The 13,461-nt window shown below is 45.8% G+C and overlaps 1 protein-coding gene across 1 annotated transcript in view; it reads left to right on the top strand.

The window, feature by feature from the left end:
• The first annotated feature begins 574 nt into the window (after nucleotides 1-574).
• Nucleotides 575-13,461, top strand: part of Edem1 (ER degradation enhancing alpha-mannosidase like protein 1) — a 28,463-nt gene continuing 15,576 nt past the window's right edge. The window contains 2 exon segments of the mRNA NM_001246715.1: nucleotides 575-1,074; nucleotides 9,586-9,658. Of these exon segments, the coding sequence (NP_001233644.1) occupies nucleotides 575-1,074; nucleotides 9,586-9,658 (573 nt within the window).

Raw genomic sequence — 13,461 nt, 5'->3', positions numbered from 1 at the left:
GCCTCTGCCTAACGGCCCAGGCCCTGAACTTTCTCACCCCTTCTACCCTAGACCAGGAGGGGCTTTCTCCCATCCAACCTCAGACCAATAAACATTCCAGGGACATCATTTACCCGAGCAAGGGCGGGTCAGGGGCCGCGTCTGTGACAGCGCATTTGGAGTTCCCGTGCTGCGCTCCCATTGGTTGGAAGTTCTCACTCCCAAAGCTTATGCGACCTAGGCTCGCCACGCCAGCCCGACCTGACTCGGATCCGCCCAGGGGGCGTGGTTCTGTGGCGGGGCGGAGCCTTGTGGTCCCGGCGGCCTATAGAGCGGGAGGGAGTCCCGGGCCGCGCCCCTCGAGGCCGGCCCGGGCGAGGCCAATCCCGGGCGGCCGGCGATCGAACGTGGGGCCTGGCGGGTCGGCCGGGCCGGGCCGGGCCGCGGGGCGGGGGACAATGGGCCAGTTCCTGGTGCGTCACGAGGGAGTTCCTTAAAGGGGAAGTGAGCGGGCTCCCGGGCGGACGCGCGGGGCGGCGGTCGGCTGGGGACGCGCCCGGCCCTTCAAAATAATGCCCGCGGCAGCCGCGCGACCATGCAATGGCGAGCGCTCGTCCTGGGGCTGGTGCTGCTGCGCCTCGGCCTCCACGCGGTGCTCTGGCTGGTCTTCGGGCTGGGGCCCAGCATGGGCTTCTACCAGCGCTTTCCGCTCAGCTTCGGCTTCCAGCGCTTGAGGGGCCTCGACGGCTCGGAGCCGGTGGGTCCGCCCGGAGGCCCGGCCTGGCTGCATCGGCCAAGACGCGGGGCGGAGGGGCGGCTCGAGACCCCGCCGGAGCCGGAGCCCGGGCCGGGGTCGGGGCCCGACACGTGCGGCCCGGCGCACTGGGGCTACGCTCTGGGCGGCCGTGGCTGCGGCCCGGATGAGTACGAGCGGCGCTACAGCGGCGCCTTCCCGCCGCAGCTGCGTGCCCAGATGCGCGACCTGGCGCGGGGCATGTTCGTCTTCGGCTACGACAACTACATGGCGCACGCCTTTCCGCAGGACGAGCTCAACCCCATCTACTGCCGCGGCCGGGGGCCGGACCGCGGAGACCCGTGAGTAGCCCACGCCCGCCGGACGCCCCGCGCGCCGCCTTCCGCCCCTCCGGGTCCCCTAGGGGATACCAGGGTCTTTAAGGTCCGTCGCAGTCCGAGGTTCCCCCCCCTCTCCCCGCCGCCCAGTGGACTGGCATCCTCTTGATTCTCCCGGACCCTCCAAACTTCAGGACAGCTGTCCCTGTCGTTCTCTGATGTAGTTGGGGAAACTGAGGGCCAGAGTCCGCAAGGGACAGTGACAGTGGCAAGGCACGCCGCTGCTCCAGGTGGGCATGTTATCTAAGTGCCAGCTATAGGCTTCCTTTGGAAACCGCAGCTTCAGAACGAGCCCTCCCCACTCCTGATCAGAACGCCACACCCAAGGCTTTTTAATACAAAGATTAAGGAACCGGATCCGAAAAGGGGGCCATCCAGTAAATTGGGCGCAGGGGATGCCATAGGGAGGTTAGCGTTTCTCATTCCCAGGGGTTGCTGCCTAGGCTGAGGAGAGCTAGTTGGGAGGGATGGATGTTACCTGGCCCAGATTTGCTATCTGGATCCTCGAAGGATGATTTATTTGACTGACACTGCCATCACTTGGTACCATCATAAACATTAGTGGGGTGATGGTGCTGTCAGAAGGTCAGGCAACCTACTAGCCACGTATGAGAAGGTTGGAGTTCCAGGGTTACTCGAGTGACTTCAAAGTCCAAGAGAACAGAGCACCCAGCCAAGGTTCTCCGCCTTGAAGGGTGTGCACTGTCACCGACCCAGTCAGGCCTGTTGGTGACTGGTGTTTCCCTCTCCTTAGATGGGAGTGGAGTTGGGTTATTTGTTGTGTGGCATTACACATGGACATCCTTGGACACCTGGTGTGTGTATTTTCCTTCTGTTGGGAAGCAGGGGAGGATTCTTAGGTGCCGAAAGAAAAGCTAAGGGCTGATGAGATGGCTCAGCTAGGAAAGGTGCTTGGCACAAGGTCAGAACTTGAGTTTGACCCTCCAGGACCGGACCCAAATGGACAAAAGAGAAAGAAAACTAAAGAGACTCTCCGAGTTGACCTCTGACACACCTCTATGACACTCATGCACACCCGTCCCCAAAACACTAAAAAAACAACAAAAAAAAAATTTAAAGGAAAGCTAATACTCTAAAAGGGCATAAAGAGTTGATTAAGTGTAAATTTGTGTCTTAATTTGCAGCCTGATGAGCTAATAGCAAGGGAGCATCCCACACAGGGGCACTGGGCCTTGCATGGCTCCATGGGACCGATGGACTATTTGTCTTGCTTAGCCATAACACCTTTTGAACATACAACCCCCCTTCCTCTCTTTCCTTTCTTTCATTCGTGCAGGGAATTGAACACGTGGCTCTGTGCAGCTCTTTACAGCTGAGCTACATTTCAGCTCTTCTTTCATATAAATGTATTTTCTCTCAGTTTCTTTGGGGGAAAACTAAAATTTTGTGAAGCCACACTACTCCTTTTTGGGATTATAGGGAGTGGATGAGTTGTCTCACTCATAAGAGACACAGGGGAGACTTCATATCTATGGTTATGTTTGCTACAATTCCACCTCCCCCACCCTCCCCTCCCTTGCCCTTCCCTCTATCTTGTGAGAATAAATTTCTTTAAATATGGGAGGGGAAACTGAAAAATCTCATTAGTTATTTTCAGTAGCTCTTTTCTGCCAGTTTCTGTCCATATGGCGACATATTTTATTTATTTGTTTTTACATAGTTGAACTTAAGTGTGTACCTATTTTCTTTTTACAAAGACAGTATTTTTATTTTTGTACCAATAACGTTGACTAAATTGACATGAAGACAAAAAAAAAAAAAAAAAAAAAAAAAAAGCTTTGAGAAGACCACTGTTGGGTTGAGCCTCCTGGGAGTATTTTACAGAGCATATCTGATACAGTCCCAATTGAATCTTAAGCATGACTTGTGTCCAGGTGACAGGATTATGGTTCCCTTCCGTTAGGCCTCATTGTCTCATTTCTTTTTTCTTTTTTTTCTGGACTAGGAACTGCTGTCCTGATGACGTGGCACTTCCCCCAGAAAGTGGCTCTTTCCTTAACAGGCTTCTTTTTACCCTTTTTTTGTTCCTCTTTCTCTTTCTTTCTTTCTTTCTTTCTTTCTTTCTTTCTTCTGTCTGCTGGTCTGTCAGTCTGTCTTTCTTTCATACTGGGGATGGTTCCCAGCATAACCAGAATGTTACAGTAAAAGCTCTGGCTCAAGCTGTCTTTGTAAGCTAGGCTTGGTCACTCATCCCAAGGTGCCAACTAAAGCGACGATTACTGGCACAGAGCAGAGCAAAGAGAATTAACATCCTGGGAAAGAAGGACAAATAAGGGGTCCAGATGTCCCCGAGTTGGGCTTCAGGACCCTGCCATGAGCCTTAGGTTCAAGTAGAGGAAGGGTTGGGACAGAGGGTGGGAGATAGAAGCAGTCTTGGTCAAGCTGTGGTTTTGGCCACTCCAGTATCAGCTCAGGTCCTGCAAGGTGGGTTCTGTACAGTGATACTGTGTTCTTAGTTGTCTTCATCTAAATCTAGTTCTTGTAAGGTGATCTGCTTAGAGTACAGCCTCCCCATCATAGATGAATGTTCTTAGCATGTGCAATCTAAGGTAAACACAGGTTTAAGACAATGCCTTCAGTCTTACAAGAATGAGAGAGGGTGTGAATCACTGCTTTTACACAGGCGCTCCTGGAATGATTCCCATGGCCATGTGTAGAGAAGCAGGGTGACCCAAAGGAAAGCAGACAGATGCAAAGGGAAGATGGGAATGGCAGCCTTTCTTCCTCTTTTTAGTTCCTTTATGGGCTCAAGTGAGAAGTCGAGTTTTGCAGCAGCAGCAGCAGCAGCAGCAGCAGCAGCAGCAGCATTTAAGTGCCTGTTACATTAGGGCCTTGTGCGCGCTAGGCAAATAGTCTTCCATTGAGCTAAAGGCCCAGCTTCTTTTTCACTTTCTATTTTGAGACAGTCTTTTAAGTTGAACAGGCTGGCTTGCAACTTGTCCCACAGCTCAGGCAGGCCTTCAATTTGTGATCTTGATTCAGACTCCTGAGTAGCTGGAGTCATGGGCCCTGTGTTACCAGGCCTGCCTCTAATGATTTTATTTATTTACTTTTGTAATGAACCTAAATGCTTTCTGGAGCATTTAGGATTGGGGGTGGGGACTCTTCAGCAAAGTGAGGTATGGTGGTTGGTTGAAATTGTTGGTCCCAGTGGTGTCTTGGGGTGCATAAGCCTTTTTAGAGGTTTAAGTGTAGTGGTTTGCTTTGGTTGTACAGTGGCAGTTTCTTTAACTTGAAGTCAGGTCTCTGGTATGATGGCATTAGTAATCTTGGGGAATGGTAGCATTTGACTTCTGGTTGGTAAGCCTTTATGTTTCTGACATGCTGAAAGAGAACTGGATTTTGTGGCCTTGAGCAGATCCTCACACTGGCCAATTCAAGGAATAGAAAGCTTAGGTTCTTTTTTGTTATTTGTTGTTTTAGCCCACACTCTGTAGTTTAGTTCCTTTTGTGCTTTGATATTTTTAGTAGAGTTTCAAGCCTGTGCTTTGTCATTCTGGTTCTGAACAAGTAGGGAATGTTACATTTCCCAGATAAAGTGTAATAAAGAGGCTTAAACATATTCTATTCTAATACTGAGAATTGAACCCAGGGCTTGCATATTCCAGATAAGTGATCTGCTAGTAAGCTACATACCTGGCCCTTTAAGAACTAGACTTTGGCCAGGCGTTGGTGACACACGCCTTCAATCCCAGCACTTGGGAGGCAGAGGCAGGCAGATCTCTGTTAGTTCAAGACCAGCCTGGTCTACAAGAGCGAGTGCCAGGACAGCCTCCAAAGCCACAGAGAAATCCTGTCTCGAAAAACTAAAACCAAAAAAAAAAAAAAAAAAAAAGCTAAACTTTGCTTGTGAAAAGTGCTTGCTACTCTTACAGAGGACTGAGTCTGTTCTCAACACTCCAAACTGCTTGTAACTCGAGCCCCAGGTGATCTGGTCTCCATGTGGATGCATGCTGTACACACATACAAAGTAAAATTTTATTTGGAGGTCTGGGGACATGTTTCAGTGGTACACGATTTGCCTAGCATGTAGGAGGGCCTTAATTCAATATTAGTGCTGCAAAAAATAAAGTAACAAAAAATTTCTTTGAGACAGAGTCCACTGTGCTGTACTCAAACTTAGGATTCTTCTGCCTTGGCCTGGAGTTACTGCTAAGTGTGCCTTTATACTGTGCCCAGAAAATATCTCAGACTTCAACATTCAAATAGGTTCATTGCCATTATCTAATAGTATTTTTTAAAAAGAATGAACTTGCCATTAGAATATTAACTAAAACAGTACAAAAACAAAATGTGGGTGCTCTCTCTCTCCTCTTTTCCTTTTTCTTTTTGGAGACAGAGTCACATGTAATACAGGCTGGCTTTCAGCTGAAAAGGTGGCAGAGGATGACCTAGGCTCCTGATCTGTCTGTCTCCATACCTGGCTGAGTCATTTCTCTTTAGTCACGCCCTCTTGATGCTTATCTTGATAGACCTGGGCCCTGTGTTATCATGAAGTAAACAAATCTTGAACCCCCTGAAAACAGCTACTCTCTGTCCAGCTCACAGCTGTTGGGTTGTAGAATCCAAAATCAAACCTTTGAGTAAATTTAGATATTTGTGTAATCCTGTGGATGCCAACTATAAATTTGGGCCTGTGACTATGCTTGATTCTACCCTGTCCCTCAAACCACATTCTTAATACAAAAAGAAGATTCCAAGTGTACAGGTCAAATATCGGTTCCTCACCTAGTTTGTTCCTAGCTAGCCTCCTGGGCTAAGGAGATGGCTTAGTGGTCAAGAGTGTTTGCTGTTAAGTCAGCAACAGTCAAGGCAGAAGACTTGAGTTTGAATTCCTAGCAAGCAAGTAAAAAGCTGGATGTGGTCACTCCTTTGTCTGTAACCCAAACACTGTGGGGTGGAGATGACAGGATTTCTGGGGCCTACTGACTGCCTGGTGAGTTCCAGGTTCTGTGAGAGACCCTGTCTCAAGGCAGTAAGATGGAGGGAGACAGCTGGACACTAGAAATCCTGCTCAGGCTTCTTACCGTTTGTAAGTATGTGTGCTTTCACAAACATGCAAATGTGTGTATACATACAACACATACTCATACACACACACACACACACACACACACACACACACACACACAGATGGCCTTCTAGAATTCCTGCTTTAAAAATCTTTCAGAGTCAAGCACTAGTCTTCCTTGAGCTGTGGAACACGATTCTCCTTGGTTTGCTCATTCAGGGTTTGTTTGCTTTGCTTTGAGCCACCATTCCCCATTTTAACTGTTTGAGAATTGAGTTCTGTCTCCTTTGCCTCCCTCTGGACTACTAAGTCCTTGAGTGCTCAGGGAATGTTTGTTGTGTTATCTCTGTACCCACACAGAAAAGATAAGATTTCCAAACAGCTGTTCCAGGTTGAGTATATGCAAGCACAGTTTCTTGCTTTATTTTCCAACATGTCTGCTTGATTTTTATTAGCTACATAATCAAAGACTATTTCTAGCAGAGGCCCTGTCTCCTTTTCTTCTTCTTCCGCTCCCTCTTCCTTTGCTTTCTTCTTTGCTTTTGTTTGTTTGTTTAAAGGTGCTAAGAACTTCAGAGTGTCACAGTGGAATGATCACCATAAACTTTTATGATGAATTAGGGGGGAGTTGAGTTGTGATCGCATCAGCTGCTTACATAGGACCACTTGTACTCTTGATTTTTGTCTTGCACTGAAAGATTGATATCCTCAAGAGCTGCTAGGTGAGACCAGACTACAATAAGCATCCACAGAGCAGAGCTGTGTTGTCTGCAAGGGGAACTGACAGATGGAAGTGGTAAATGTCTCGCTGTGGGGATAGGACCAGTTGTGTTACAGAATCGTGATTTTTTTTTCCTTCATTCTCTATCTTCTTCTCTCTGCTTTGATAATTTGTATTATTTTATGGTTGTTATTTTTTTCTGAGACATGGTCTTGCTATGTAAACATTGGTAAGAAAGAATTCAAAATGTCCTAGTGAACATTCTAGATCTGTAAGTGGATTTTCTGACTAGAGTGGAACTATCATAGTTACTACACATACATAAAAAACAACAACAACAACAACAAAAAACAACTCTGGCAACTGTTACCAATTGTTCCCACTTTTTGGCCAGTGTTACTGAGGATTAAAGTTGTTTTGGGAGGGTCAGGGCTGAGGTTCAAACCCAACATCTCAACATGCAAGGCAAGCATTCTGCTAGTAGCTGTGTACCCAGCTCGAACACTGTGTCCCTTTTATGTGTGGACTAAAGAAAAGCACAGTAAACATGGAAAGGTGCTCAAAACTCCTGGTGCCTGCATGGCCCTGGGCATCTCGGGAGGGTGGCACTTGCTGCAGGTAATGATGTAATGCCGGGTGATATGGAACTCTTGTTGAGCTCTTTCAGTTGAGATGCTAAATGATATGGCAACCATTTTCTGGTGAGGCAAGTGTTTGGAACTCACTCTGTTCCTGAGCAGCATAGCCCTGAGGTTAAATATTTAACCACAGCCAAGTGTTCTTGAGGACTCACTTGAACATGAGGATGTCTGCTTTGACCCTCCTACAACTATAACACAAATAAGTAAAAGACCCTGAGACAGATATTGGGGTTCAAGCTGAAGATCAGGGAAGCAAAACAGCTGGCCACTAGCTGTCACCGCTATCTCAGTCTATAGGGCTGATCCACGTATGATTCTTCACCACTTCCCAAACTGCTGCCTCTTCAGTGTGGCTGGAGAAAGGAATGCCTCATACTGACTACTGAAGACCCTGCTTCTGTCTTCAATACCCTCAAGTGATGGGATTAAAGGCGCGTGTTCTGTTACTCCTTTAGACTCATTCAATCTCATGTATCCCTGGGTGGCCTTGAATTCAGAGAGGTCCATCTACCTTTTAATCCTGAGTCCCAAGATTAAAGTTGTGTCCCATCACCTCCTAGGTTCTGGCTGCAAGGATTAAAGGTGTGTGTCTGGGTTCTATGGCTTGTGGCTGACTTTGCCTTCTGAATCTCCAGGCAAACTTTAGTAAATAAGTGTTCTCAATCTCCCCTGGCAGGTGTGTGTGTGTGTGTGTGGATAATGTATTACCACATCCATCCCTTGAGAATTCCTGTGTGCTTGGTGCTGCCTTTGAGAGACCTGTTTGAAGCCATAGCTCTTATCCTGAGAGCACATTTACCTTCCTGGGAGTTTCTTTAGAGAATCAACTAGAAGGAACAAACGCACCTTTCCCAAGATGCTGTTGTTGCTTTGGTTCCTTGTAATCCCCTCTGGGAACTTGTTTTATTGCTGTAGATTCTTTGTCCTCTGTTAATTGCCCGATACACACAAAATAGAGCCTTAGAAGGTTCAGATAAGGTCAGATATGGAAGTTGTTTGTGCCTGCTTCTTCATGTAAGCCCCATTTCACTCTGAATGAAGCCCAGAGGCATTTTATTTTATTTTTATACTGTGTGTGTGTGTGTGTGTGTGTGTGTGTGTGTGTGTGATGGTGTGTGTGACTGTGTACAAGTGAGAATCTGTGTTGTTCTACCATGTGAGTCCTGGGGATTGAATTCAGGTTCTGAGGGTTAGCATCAAGCACCTTTTCCACTGAGTCATCGTAGCAGCCCCATAGGCCTTGTAGAGAGAGAGAGATACAGCAGGCCAAGCCATCAGAACTGTTGGATGCCGCCCTTAAAGCTTCTTCCGTAGGAAGGAAGTGGTACAGGGGCCCTTTAGGATGATGTAAGGGCAGCTGGCATGCAGAGGAGATGGAGGACACCATATGTGAATGAATCTGGCTGGAAATGAAAGTAGGGCTTTCTTAGTTTGGGTGTATTGTAAATGAGATCTTTAAGTAGTTGCCTTATTTTGTCTTTTATTATCATTTCCTTTTTCCTTTCAGCCTCTGGAATTATTTCCTGGCTTTGTGGTAATAGGATAAAGGAGTCAGGGAAATCCGTGACCTGAATTCCTTCAGCTATATCAGGTCATTTTTCACTGTTTGTCTAGCCTTCCTAGATGTATTAGTTTTCATTGTGTGTCATAGTTTGAGCAGTGAAGAAATATCAGGTCACATGACAGGATCCTTCCTTCAGTTCCTAATGATTGTGAAATTAAGAGAGTTTTGAGATTGGACAGGGTTAAAGATCCTTGATGGTGATAGTGCCTCTCAGAGGCTGAGAGACTGGCCCATCTCAGGGCTTCCCCTTGAGCTTTTCTCATTACTGCCCATACCAGTGTTCTACTGTCCTGGAGTTCTTCATCCTGTGGACACATAGACACTACTGCTCTTGAGACAGAGGCCTGTACCCTACTGCTACCCACGGTCTGTTTCTGGATCAAGAACATTGCCAGCAGTTTTAGTTTCTGATGGGTGTTTAGTTTTGTGGTCTTTTTTTGTTTGTTTGTTTTTTTCCCTTCTCTTTCACTGTAAATGTAAAGTACCTTTGTTTAATTTTAATTCTTTTCTTTTTCAGTTCAAATCTGAACATCAATGATGTCCTAGGGAATTACTCCCTGACTCTTGTTGATGCCTTGGATACACTTGCAGTAAGTGTTCAGCCTTTTCTTCTTTAATTAGGATAATTAAAGTGTTTGGGGGTTTATTGTATTTCCTTGATTCCCCCAGGAGTGGGAATTTCAGGAAATGCTGTACTCGGAAGGCTTTGATGAGTGTCATTTATCTTAATGACCTTCATGGGAAGGGAAGGAAAGCCTGGAAGGTTAAGTTAGGGGAAATGGGACTCTCCTGAAAGGGAGAAAAGTGGTACATGGTTAGTTTTCAGAAAACCTGTTGTTTACTTCATATTTATTTATTTATTTATTTATTTATTTATTTCTTGCTTGCTTGCTTGCTATCCTGTGGTAAAGAGTCCAGAGAATTTTGTTACTACTTAGTTACTATAATCTGTTAGCTCATAGACTGTACTGTTTACTTTTCTGTTGTTGGGATAAAACACCAGGATCAAAAGTAAAGGGAAAGAGTTTATTTCGTTTAATAGTTCTGTAGCGGAGTCCTCAGTGGTGGGAAAGAAAGGCATGGCATGCCAGCAGGGTCGGGAGGCAGGGTGTTCACGTTTTCATCCACTTATGCCGAGACCCCCAAAGCTTCCATGGTCCCCAAACAGCACCAAGAGTGGGGACCAAATGTTCCAACACATGAGCCTATGGGGGACACTTCTCCCAGAAAGCAGACCACATCTTCCTGCAGCTCTTTCTCTGGAACAGAGCTAATAAAAAAAAGGATACTGTGCCATGGTGTCTCAGCCCCTGTTTTAGTGGCAAGATAAATTTGTGGCCCTACTGAGTGTCGGCCTCTGTGTCTCTTGACTAAAGTGAATTGTGAAGTATGAAACTTGTCGGTAATCCTGAAAACCTGAATCGGAACCTCTGTTTGTTGTCTGGAACTGAGTGGCCATCTCTCCTTTTATGGTCCCCATCCTACCACACTCACACATCTATCTCTCCTAATTGCTCTCTGACTTTAGCATCATGGCTGTGGCCCTGAGACTGTTCTCCGAAGGCTTCCTTCTGAAGGACAATTTTGTTTGAGCTCCCTATTACAAATCCAGCATTTTTAGTTTATAATACAGTACTTGAGTAAAAATGAGAGGATCCCAGGGTCAGAAGGAACCCCCACATACTTCTAGCTGCTGTCTTCTGAGGAGTGTCTGTACCCAGTGCCTGCCCATGCATGAGGCCCTCTCTGTGAACACCCCTGTCGTTTATTGCTTCTTGGTTTTGGCTACTGGTCACTCCAGATGTGGTTTGCCAGCTTGCATACTGCCTTTACCCTCTCATCCTTTGGCATCTCCATTGGCTCTGGGGAGCTGGAGTCCTCTCATCATAAACAGAAGAGCCCTCCTGAAGGCGGTAAGCCACACTGGACATGCTGTCAGACTGTGTCTGTCTGTGTGCTTCATAGCCTAGTGCCATAGAGTATGGTTTCCAAGGGACGTTTCCAGTGTGTTGCAATCTCCTTAGTAAAAGTTAATTTTACAAACCCTTCTGTTTTCCTTGTCCAAGACCATCTTTACTATTAGAAAGCTATTGAATCCTATATCAAGTACTATATTTAATAATTTATCTGGTTCCTTTAAACATCCCTAAGGAATGTTTATAGCTGTCAGTTAGGAGTTAGAATTGGGGAGGGTAGCTAAGTTTATTGCCTCATGATTTGCTAGTAGTAAAATTGCAGGATTTGGAAATGCGCTTTGGGGGTCTCGGCATAAGTGGATGAAAACGTGAACACCCTGCCTCCTGACCCTGCTGGCATGCCATGCCTTTCTTTCAGATAATGTCCTGCGCCTTCCTTGTATAGACTGCAGAAACAGGGCTGAACCCTGCTTCTACTAGGGCTACTGGGTTTCCTCCTAGGCTCTAGTTGCAGAGCACTTTCAGTCTCCCAGTATTTCCTTCTGAAGGGATTGCTGCTGCATTAAGTCAGCCACCATCACTTCTCAGAATGTGCCTAGACAAGTAAGTAACAGCATAATTAGTGCTAACTGGGAGAAGCTACTAGAGGCTGACTCAGTCCTCGGCTGTGGAAGAAGGGTTAGAAGGTGCATGGATAGCTTGAGAAAGCTCACTCTCCTGAGCCCTTCGGTTAACCCCCAGTAAGTCTTCCTATCCCCTTGCTTGCTAAGTACAGAAATGTTATTATTTGCTGTACTCCCTCCACACTTGACAGTACACAGTACTATACACAGTTGGACTGCAGATTGTTATTTAAGTGAATGTTTACTAATCCACTTTTGTACAACATGTATGCTAAGGGTACACCCCTTGGCATAGTATTGTTCTCAAAGAAACTGAAGAAATGCTGACTACTGGAGAGCTGTATCACACAACAGCATTTTATTTATTTAATTAAAAAAATTATGTTGAGGTTTAAAAATGATTTAAGTTGTTTTTTTTTTTTTTTTTTTTAAATGTAGTGCCTAAGTGTGTATGTGCACATGTCACTGCGTGTGGGCGGAGGTCAAAGGGCAACTTGCAGGATTGGGCTCTCTTCTACTGTTTGGATTCCAGGGATCAAATGCAAATGGCCCAACTTTGTAGCAAGTAGTCTTTCTACTGAGCCACCTTACTGGCCCTATTTAGGCTGGCCTTAAGCTTGAAGCAGTCTTCTTGCCTCAGAAGTAGCGTGGTTGCAGGCATTTATTTATTTATTTATTTATTTATTTATTTATTTATTTATCTATTTATGTATTTGCTCGTGGACTTGGAGATTGATACCAGAACTTTGCACACAAGGGAGGCGAGTATTCTCCCACTGAGCTACACCCCCTTGTCATTTGTTTTGTTTTGGTCTTTAAGTCAGAGGCCCCAACTGGTGACCATCATGCCTCAGTCTGCAGAGTGCTGAAATCATAGGTGTGAGCTGCATAACAGAATTTTCAAGATTCTGAGAAGCTCCTCCTCTACCCAGTCAGCCTTTCTTAGGCCTGGGTGATTCTAGGTGGTGATTTCCAATGTGAAAACTTACAGGGTGTAACTGGAGTACCTGGGTTTCATCACCTTCCCCAGCTTGAGCTGAGATCATATCAACCCTGCAGCTGCACCAGATATTGTTCTTGGTGAACATCTGTGAGGAAACAGACCCATTTCTGTGGTTTTCTCATTGTAGACTCTCTGGTCTTGAATGCGTTAACATGTTGAGGCTTTAGTTTTCTTTTGGTAGCGTTTTCAGCAGATGTTTGCAGATACGCTTGCAAGAGCCCTCAGGGGAAAACAGTCCCCTGACCATTGCATGCAGTTTGAACAAGATTGCATGTTCCTTTAAAAAGGAAGAATTGTAAACAGAAAGCCTGTTTCTGCTCTATACCCAAGCAAATGGTATGATTCGAGAAATATATAGCAGACCAGTACAGTAAGAAATAAGGCACACCCCAGAGAATGAGTGTCTGAAGACTCATTGGTCCTTGATTTATTTATTAATCTATTTAGCTATTGGCATATGTGTTCGTGTCCTTATGAAAAATGGTTATAGAATTTGGGTGAAATCAAATCATTTCCATATAGGTTAACCTATATCATTTTATAACAGTTTTGCCCTTTTTGAAAGGAATAGCATGCTGTGGCACTGTATCTGCACACCTCAGATAAGAGCCTTGATTTTTAAATTGGACATAAAGCTGATAATTGATGTTTTGTTTTTAGTTTTTAAGCATTTGTTGATTTTTTTCTGTGTGTACAAGTTTGTGTGTGAGGGCAAGCATGTGCCACAGTATTTGTGTGTAGATCAGAGGACAAACTGTGCCTGGCTTTTTACCTGGGTTCCCAACTCAGGTCATCAGTCAGGCTTGCATGGCAAGTGCTTTGACACACTGAACCATCTTCCAAGACTCCAC

This window comes from Cricetulus griseus, chromosome 8 (assembly GCF_003668045.3).
Source record: "Cricetulus griseus strain 17A/GY chromosome 8, alternate assembly CriGri-PICRH-1.0, whole genome shotgun sequence".
In the NCBI taxonomy this organism is placed as follows: Eukaryota; Metazoa; Chordata; class Mammalia; order Rodentia; family Cricetidae; genus Cricetulus; species Cricetulus griseus.
The sequence above is the reverse complement of the archived record's forward strand: the minus strand, read 5'-3'. Positions and strand labels throughout refer to the sequence as shown.